Raw genomic sequence first — 9,673 nt, forward strand, 5'->3', positions numbered from 1 at the left:
AGCAGAACAACAAAACCATTAACTTAATAGCATAGAATTTATGGCTGAAATCTTACAAAGCTTATGTCAGCAAAGTAAAATAATTACTGTCACTTTCTCTTAGACACTTGGCTTTATGGTTCCTGTCACCTTTATCATAACACACAGCTGACTTAGTAGCTCTATTTTTCATGGCAGATGGCCTGGTGTTATGCTTTTATGCACACAGCCATGCTGTTAGATGACAATAACATGGGTATACCAGAGTGGAGCTAGGTTTAGATAATGAATTGGAATACTGTTAATGGTTTTGGGTTAGTCATCCTGACCGGATGCCAAGTGAGCTTGTTCCCTTTCTCCTTCCTTCCCCAGATTCTCAAATCCAAAGATTTAACGTCTCCAACCCAGCGCTACATTGACAGCAAAGTCGTCAAGACGAGAGCAGAAGGCGAATGGCTTTCCTTTGACGTGACCGACGCCGTCCATGAATGGCTCCACCATAAAGGTTACAGCCGCCCTCTGTCCTCGTCCCTAGATGCTCAGTGACCCCGCGTTATTGTAAGTTGATTGCAGATTTAAGGGTATTGTCACACATCCAAATGACCTCCTTGACTTACTGTTTTCCAGACAGAAACCTGGGATTTAAAATAAGTTTACACTGTCCCTGCTGCACCTTTGTACCATCTAATAATTACATCATTCCCAATAAAAGTGAAGAGCTAGAAGCAAGATTTGCAGGTAACTGAAACGTGGTCTTACGAGGTGGGGGAGGGAAGGGCCTGTATTGATAATCTCATGGGGGATGAAGTCCATTTGCATGTGAGAATGGGATTGTTTGGTGAGGCCTGAGGAGTTTTCATTGTTTGGCTAAATATATGGTTGAGAAAGATATATGAAGGCAGAAAGAATTGGACCAAGCCTCTGTATGCTGCTACATGCCAAGTGATGACTTGGCAGTACTAGCTGACTGATTCATCAACTTTCCAAACTATTAGTCAGTTAAGCCTTTTATTCTTCATTTAAGCAAGTTTCCAGCTATGCTAATATAGAAGAAGATAGCATGCACTCAAGGAGATCCATTGATAATGTCCCAAGTGCAATGTCAAGAGGCCTACAACCATATTTCCCCTCACACCACAGCCTCTTTACCTCACCTTACATGTATCAGAACACTCCACCATTTCTAATTGGTGCCCAGTATTTCCAGTGGTCTCCTTATCAGACTTTTAGAATAGTCTATAAGGACAAACAGAGGCTTTAGTTTTTCCCTATTCTTGCTTACCTGTTGGTGATGAGCCGAAGGTCAAGGAGAATGAAGAGATACCAAGGGTTGGAGTTACTTCCCTTATTAGATAACCGGTTTGGATGATGAGAGATAAGAGGGAAGTCTGCTGTGTGCTCGTGCCTCCTTGACCCCACACCACCACGTCAGGAGCTGATTTCCCCTGCCCCAGCTACCACCACCCGGGACCTCCATCCACTTGCAGAAGGCTACAGTGGCCCTTGCTCATGGAAAAATTCTCCCGGAGGTCTAGAGATTTATTTCAGTCTCTAACCTAGCCACGATTCTCTAGAGTGTGGAGATTAAATGCTTAAACTGGCAGTCTCTGGAGCATGCTTTGGAGAGCTCGAGTTTCTAAATCTCAGATGGAATCAGGAAAGTGTTGAGGATGCCATAAAATAAATGAAAAAGCCCTTTCTTCACAGCTTCCCCAAATAGCATTAGGTAAGGATGACTTCTCTTTCACTTGAACCTAATTCACTGCAATTTAGTGTAGGTCTCGGGCTGTGTTCATTAGGAAAGTCTTTGAGTGTAGTAGTCTGAGGAGGAGAGTGAACCGGGGGGGCGGGGGTGGGGGGGACAAGGCATGTTCTTCCGCTGTGCCTTCAGTCGTTGGGGGGATGAACACAGCCTCAACTGAGCGTTGACGAAAATAAACTACCCAGTTTGCCCTTGGACTCTGGTCAAAGGCTTCTCCTGTAGTGACCTTCATTAGCAACAAGGCCTGCCTTGGACACCAAACGGCCTCCTGACAAGAGCCTCAGTGAGAAGTGTTCATTGTCACCTGCAATTGTCTCATTGTGGCAGATCTATTTCTGTGGGGAATGACTGTAGCCAGCTGATGATGCTGTTGTGAGGTCATCGCGGCTATTTGTGACAATATGCAAAGGAAAAAGGAATGGCTGGTTATATTTGATGAAGGTAAAGCTAAATGTTTGTTACCCAAATGCATTTTTTCAAGGTATTGATGGCACCTCCACATATACCAGTGGTGATCAGAAAACTATAAAGTCCACTAGGAAAAAAAACAGTGGGAAGACCCCACATCTCCTGCTAATGTTGTTGCCCTCCTACAGACTTGAGTCACAACAGTCCAACCGGCGGAAGAAGCGTGCTTTGGATGCAGCCTATTGTTTTAGGTAAAGGAAATAAAAATAAAACAAAGTAATTACGTCTGTTAACTCTTACACTGCCTTTGTCTTTTCTTACAAATTCACCTAAACTCCACTCATTGCTTAAGACCCGGTATAGTACAGGATAGCCACCATACCTCCTCATGTCATTCTTCCCGGAGGCTTTAAACAGTTTTTCTATGTTGTATTCTGCAACCTTTTGCAATGAACCAAGTCTGAAGTCAGAAAATTAGTCCACTGAATTTTTTTCCCAAATCCCCCTGAAGCACTTTGGGGCTGAAGAAGAAAATGAGCTTCTTGCTCCCCAGAGCAAATATAAGCTTACTTGAGGGGTAAGATGGTGGATCCTTAATTGGAAAGACTCAATGTCCACATGAAGCCCTCACCCCCCATGGTAGGCCCATGGCCATACCTTTTTTCATGGAGATGAGAGAAATAGAAGAAGAATACTATTTATTGTGTCGTTATCTACAGAGTATGAGAGAAGCGAAGGCAACACAAATTTATTTCCCACTCCTATAAGAGCTCATGGTGGGGAGAGTGTGAATGTTCTCCTGTGGTTTCTTATCAGGGCTCGTAAGAGGAAGGTTATTTCTTTATTTTGAGAGCTATGGGGCAGTGAGGGGTTCTCACTGATAAAGCACTCAAAGAATTCATGAGTAAAATGGCTTTTTTTGCTCGCCAGGGTTAATGTTGCACTAAGCAAGCCTCCATGTTTCTTGATCTCTGGCTCATTCTTGGGTCAAGGAACAGGAGATGAAATAAAGGATTCATTCTCAAAGGAAAATGCCTTAGATGGTTCTTTGAAAATAGCTGTTGTACTTCACCCATTTTATATTTGGAAGGGCAGTCGAGGCTGATTGGCAAAACTGCCCAGTGTTGGCTGAAAACGAAGATGGGTCTCTTCAGACGCCTCTCTGCTTGTATCTAGTCATTCAAGGGAAAGATTTGACTTTCAAGGTCACAACCAAGAGACTCAGGGCATAGAATTCATAAGGGAAGGTAGTCCAGCAGGTCACCATGACACTCCATCATGAAAGTCATTTGAGATGACTGTAAAGCCATTTGGTCCTGGCCCATGATATTTGCTTGTTGGATGCTGTTTGAATGAGTGAATGAGTCATTTTTTCTGGCTTGGAATGAAGGGTAGGGGGAAATCAGCTATAAAATCTCCCCTGCTCTTTCTTCTAACAGAAATGTGCAGGATAATTGCTGTCTACGTCCACTTTACATTGATTTCAAGAGGGATCTTGGGTGGAAATGGATACATGAACCTAAAGGGTACAATGCCAACTTCTGTGCTGGAGCATGCCCATATTTGTGGAGTTCAGACACTCAGCACAGTAGGGTAAGTATTTTGCTCCATCTTTTCTATTTGGGGTTGCTAATGTGTACCACCTGCTGGTAATATGTCCAGTGAATTCCAGTCAGCTGGGTGCCCGTTCATCATCACACATGAATGGGTATTGGAGAAATCCTTGTTTTGGATGAGGAGGAATGTAGGGTGTAGGTGAAATCACGAGTAACGCTGATCAGTTTGAAGAGTAGGTTTTGCCTTCCCAATTAAGTTGTAAGCAACCAGAGGACAGTGTTGTTTAATTTTTTCCCTTATTTTATATTCACAATAGCTGTAAGCAGTTGGTAGCTATGAAAAAAATCTTTTGGAATCAATCACTTGGTGTTGTGTACAGCTGGGGTGTGAAGGGACCCAGGTCCCCATCTAAAAAAAGGATCTGTCATCATCTACATCAAGGACTGTCATAGCGGAGAGACTTTGAGGACCTCAGCTGATGCTTTGACATAGTGACCCACTAGTGTGTGGCAATTAAAAAGTCATTTAACTCCTCTAAACCTCAAAGCATCAATTTATAAGTAAAAAGGAATGTTTATGTTAGAAAGAATCTTGAAAACAACAATGAAAAAAGAGTAGATATAAAGAGCAAAAGGATGATAAAAGTGAAAATGACTTGAAAATCAGTACCCCCAATTCTTTTTGAATATACCCAAAGTACGCAGGAATCTATATATTTTGTCAGGTTACTTCAGTGAGGATAGAAAGCTAATTCAGAGGGTAAATCCTAGATGGGATGCCAGGGGTTAGTAGCCCAGCTCTGCAGAGACTTTTTCTATGTAATAATAGAAATTTTCCTAATGCTTTTTCCTGGTACCTCATAACGTAGGATTTTAGAGATGGAAAGGATTTCATAAATTATCTCGTCCAAACATTTCACTTTCCTTAAAGAAATTGGGGTCTAGATCGTGTAGATTACTCGCCCAGGATCAAACAGTTGGTGACAAACCAGAACTTGGAATGCAGGCTTCCTTGTTTTATAACCAGGCCTCCGTTTGCTCTGTCTTACTGAGTTTAATTCCTGAAATGTGGCTACACATTGGGGTTATGCCTCTGTAAATCTCCTTATTAAAGAGGCATTAGAAAAATTGCCTTCACTGCAGGGTAGGAAAATGAATCTGCTGCCAAAAGGATCACATAATGCATTCGGCTCAATTCAAGAGTTTAGGGGTGATCAATTATTTTAGACAATCTGCATTATAAAATTCCTCTTTAGTTCATATGAAAAATCATGTGTTAGTAGAACATGAAATCTGTTTATTTATAAATGCCTACATATGCTAGACTTTAAATTGACAAATAGGACTCTCCTCCCTTTAGCTGTTTTCCCAACTCCCCTGTAGATTTTGGCACTCCGGGCTGACCATGTGCTTGGCCATGTGAGGAAAGCTTGCTCATGCCTGTCCCTTTGTCTGAGCTCTCTGGCCAGGCTGTTTCAACCGGGGCTGTGGCAACAGTAGCTATAATGTGGGCAAGGCCCAAGTGCCAAGTAGAAATATAATTCCCCTCCCTGATACACAGAGGGAGTGTGTGAAGGCTGAGACCATGCTTGTTTTTCAAGGAGAGAGGAAGAAGAACTGTCATGGTCACAAATATGTGGTTTGGACAGTTACCCAAGAAGCCAGAGGTAGCTTAATAGAGTAGTCAGTGTTGCGGCACTGAACAGATCTTCTGTCTTAGGCTGAAAAAACTGCAGGGAATCTCGAGGAAAAAGGTCACTTGCTGTTTGACTAATGCATTAATGGCATCCTTGGAACTGTCTCTTTATCATCACCAGGGAACCTACATACTCCCATTAGTACAAGTCCCATACGCCTTTGCTATAAGACAGAGTTAACTGTATAGGACTAACTATAGAACTTTCTCTTCATTCCACTGTGGGACTGGCTATCTGCCCTCCAGCTTAGACACTACCATGTACCATGTAAAATCTAATGGAGGGTTGATTATTATTACTATTATGGTTTTAAGCAAAATGTAAGAAAGTGAGTAATTAAAAATAGAGCTCACTTTTAGTGTCATTCTTAATTAGCTTTTAGCTGCTTACTTCTTGATTGTATTTAGGAAACCATAATACATGAAAAGACTTGTATCTTTTTTTCTTTTAAAGATGATTTCTTTATTTACATATTTATTCATGAGAGACACACACACAGAGAGGCAGAGACATAGACAGAGGAAGAAGCAGGCTTCTTGCAGGGAGTCCTATAGGGGACTCTATCCCCAGACCCCGGGAGCACACCCTGAGCCAAAGGCAGATGTTCAACCACTGAGCCACCCAGGTGTCCCTCTTTTTTTCTTTTCTTCTTTCTTCTTTTTAATTTTTTTAAGAGATTTTATTTATTTGTTCATGAGAGATACAGGGAGAAGCAGAAACACAGGCAGAGGGAGAAGAAGCAGGCTCCTCACAGGGAGCCTGAGGGAGTCCTATAGGGGACTCGATCCCCAGACCCTGGGATCACTCCCTGAGCCGAAGGCAGATGCTCAACTGCTGAGCCACCCAGGCGTACCTCTTTTTTTCTTTTCTTTTTTAAAAAAGATTTTATTCATTTATTCATGAGAGACACAGAGAGAGAGAGAGAGAGAGAAAGAGGCAGAGACACAGGCAGAGGGAGAAGCAGGCTCCATGCAGGGAGCCCGACGTGGGACTCGATCCCGGGACTCCAGGATCACGCCCTGGGCAGAAGGCAGGCACTAAACTGCTGAGCCACCCAGGGATCCCTCTTTTTTCTTTTAAATAAAAATGTAGATGATATTAAATTGGCCCTCGAAGACAGTACAGAGAAGTGTCACATGCAGACAGGTGTCTTTTTCTATACAGAAGGGTAGATTAAAGCTCTGATGGGAGTTTTAATGAGGCATCTGATTCTCCTCCTTCTCTATGTATTTGCTTCTTTACCCGAGCACAGGAGTCTCATTTTGTCTTAATAGGGCTCTGAGGTCAAAATAAAGTCCACAGAGCCTCTGAGCTCAAGGGAACTCTAATCTAGGTCGGAATTGGAAATATACACTCGGTTACAAGGAAGTGTAGACACAAAAGCAAATAGTAAGAGGACCAGGTTTTTCGAGGGCCTGGCAAGTATGTGTAGCAGAGCAGTGATCAAAGTAAAGGATTATTGGGAAAACTGTAAAATCTGTTGAATGAGTGATTTTGTGCAATCCGAGCTTTTACAAAATCATTTGTTTATGATGCATGAGAACAGGATTCTGTAGGAAAATGATGAATTCAGTGATTACTAGGAACACATACCAAGTTGACCATAATTGGGGGTTTAGAGAAGGAAACTTAAACCAAAAGTAGTTTAAATTGTCTACTGAGCCCTGTGACTGATAAGATAAAACTGTGGCAATATGTAATGGTTCTTTTTAAAATAATTGTCCCCTCTTTTCTTTTCCTTTTCCTTTTTTTTTTTTTTTTTTTTGTCTTTTCCTATCTTCTCTTTCTCCTCCTGTGTCCTTTCAGGTTCTCAGCTTATATAATACCATAAATCCAGAAGCATCTGCCTCCCCTTGCTGCGTGTCCCAGGATTTAGAACCGCTAACCATTCTCTACTACATCGGCAAAACACCCAAGATTGAACAGCTCTCGAATATGATCGTAAAGTCTTGCAAATGCAGCTAAGATTCTTGGAAAAGCAGCAAGACGATAATCACGTGGTGATGATGATGATGATGAGGAGGAGGAGGACGACAGCGACAAGAACAATGACAATGTTTGTAACAAGAAAACATAAGAGAGCCTTGCTTCAACAGTGTTAAAAAAATTTTTTTTGAAAAAAGCGGTACTAGTTCAAACACTTTGGAAGTTTGTGTTCTGTTTGTTAAAACTGGCACCTGAAACAAAACGAAACAAAACAAATTGAAGGCTTTATTCTACATTTCACCTACTCTGTAAGTGAGAGAGACAAGAAGCAAAACCTTTTTTTTTTTTTTAAGAAAAAAATAAACACTGGAAGAATTTGTTAGTGTTAATTATGTGAAAGGAAAAAAAAAAACCAACAAACAGGAAAATCCCATTAAGTGGAGTTGCTGTACATACAGTTCCTATCCCATGCCTCACTTGATTTTTCTGTATTGCTATGCAATAGGCACCCTTCCCATTCTTACCTTTAGAGTTAACAGTGAGTTATTTATTGTGTGTTACTATATAATGAACATTTCATTGCCCTTGGAAAATAAAACAGGTGTATAAAGTGGAGACCAAATACTTTGCCAGGAACTCATGGATGGCTTAAGGAACTTGAACTCAAACGAGCCAGAAAAAAAGAGGTCATGTTAACGGGATGAAAACCCAGGCGAGTTATTACATGACCAAGCAAGTCTGCATTCAGAGAAAGACCCTGAAAACACATGCTATGTACCAACTGCCTAAGGAAGCTTCTTGTAAGGTTCAAAACCGAAAAGCCTGTTAATAAAGGAAACTTTCAGTCAGAAGAAGTCTGTAAGATTTTTTTTTTCTTTTTCATTGTAAATGGTTCTTTGTCAGTTTAGTAAACCAGTGAAATGTTGAAATGTTTTGATACGTACTGGTCAGACTTCGGACCTTAAAGTATTGCTGTACAGCTATGCTCTAGATTTTCCTACGTTTCGGTATATGTAACCATGCCTATATTATGATAGATGGGTATAGAAGCCAGTATAATTGGAAACACATCTGCAGATCTCTTTTGCAAACTATTAAATCAGAACGTTAACGACTTTACATGTGATGTGTAAATTTTTACCATATTTTTAATGTTCTCTAATAACGTCAACTATGATTTAGATTGGACTTAAATTGGGGCTCTTTATAATGATCACTCAGAACTGTGTGTTTCCTTTAGCTGGCCAGTACTTTTGAGTAAAGCCCCCATAGTTTGACTTGCACTACAAATACGTGTTTTATAGTATTTGCTACACTTGTGCTTTGTGCATCGTCCAATATTCTGACATAAGCTACCTGAGTCCTTTCAGTTTTCTTTTATAAAACGGATAGAGTCGATTTCGATAGTCTTCCTTTATCTTCCAAGCATCAATACTAATCAGTTCAGATGTCAACAGTCTTCTATTTTTAGGAAAATTGGGGACTATTATAGATGTATAGACAAGCGAGTTAAAATATTTTAGTTTTAGCAAAGGCCTAAGGATCTGACTGAAACTCAGAATCTTCGTGGCTGAGTGAAGACAAGCTTTCTCCAACTTGGTTTAATCGGTATGTTCACAGAATTCTTTTCTTACTAGAGATCAGTTCATAGGAAGCATCTTTTCTTTTAATCAGGTTTTTGATGTTCAGGGGGACATGGAAAGATTTACATTTTGGTTGATTTTTTTTTTAAGGGAAAAAAAAAAAAAAAAGCCCCGGTCAGCATAAGTCACTCAGTTGATTTCACTAAAGTTAAGGTTTTCATAGATGTTCTTTGACGGTTGTAGAGGTACAAGCCAAGTACTCCCATGATCAAAAAATTCTTTTTTTTTTTTTTCCCTCTGAATGAGAGGTATCTAGATCTGAGGCTAGAATTTACCTTGCTTTAATAAATGGATGATTTGCCGTATCATTGCAGAGAAAGGAACCACTGGTCAGGGTTGGTGGGAGATGTCCGTTTGCTGGTTGTCTCTTCCTCAGCTTTGAGATAAAAATTACTAGGTAAAACAATGGAATATTTGCAGTGTCACCTGAAGGGCTACACAGTGAGGTGTGAATCCAAGTGAAATGGTTTGATCTAGCAGTGCTTCTTGTTTGACATTTCCTGACCATTAATTCAATGACAGATTGGGTTCGCAGGTTTGAAAACTGGAAAAGCAAGAGAGCGGGGGATGCCATGGGAGTAAACAACCCTTGTGTTGGGTGTAACCCAATCCCAGAAATGAGTGTGTTGGTATTTTACCTTCCGTTTTCTATTAATTCTATGTAAATCACTTTTATTTCTGCAGGTATTTTCCTCTCAGATA

At 40.8% G+C, this 9,673-nt stretch overlaps 1 protein-coding gene across 4 annotated transcripts in view; it reads left to right on the plus strand.

The window, feature by feature from the left end:
• Positions 1-9,086, plus strand: part of TGFB2 (transforming growth factor beta 2) — an 81,021-nt gene extending 71,935 nt beyond the window's left edge. For 2 of the 4 annotated variants that reach the window (XM_025420984.3, XM_035711041.2), the window contains 5 exons: positions 352-484; positions 607-717; positions 2,338-2,400; positions 3,589-3,742; positions 7,209-9,086. In XM_025420984.3, the coding sequence (XP_025276769.1) occupies positions 352-484; positions 607-717; positions 2,338-2,400; positions 3,589-3,742; positions 7,209-7,233 (486 nt within the window). In that variant the 3' untranslated portion in view covers positions 7,234-9,086. Of the gene's footprint in view, positions 1-351; positions 485-606; positions 718-2,222; positions 2,401-3,588; positions 3,743-7,208 lie in introns of all 4 variants that reach the window. The other 2 variants (XM_025420982.3, XM_025420983.3) reach the window with 1 other exon arrangement.
• Positions 9,087-9,673: the final 587 nt, after the last annotated feature.

This window comes from Canis lupus, chromosome 38 (genome assembly GCF_003254725.2).
Source record: "Canis lupus dingo isolate Sandy chromosome 38, ASM325472v2, whole genome shotgun sequence".
NCBI classification, from domain to species: Eukaryota; Metazoa; Chordata; class Mammalia; order Carnivora; family Canidae; genus Canis; species Canis lupus.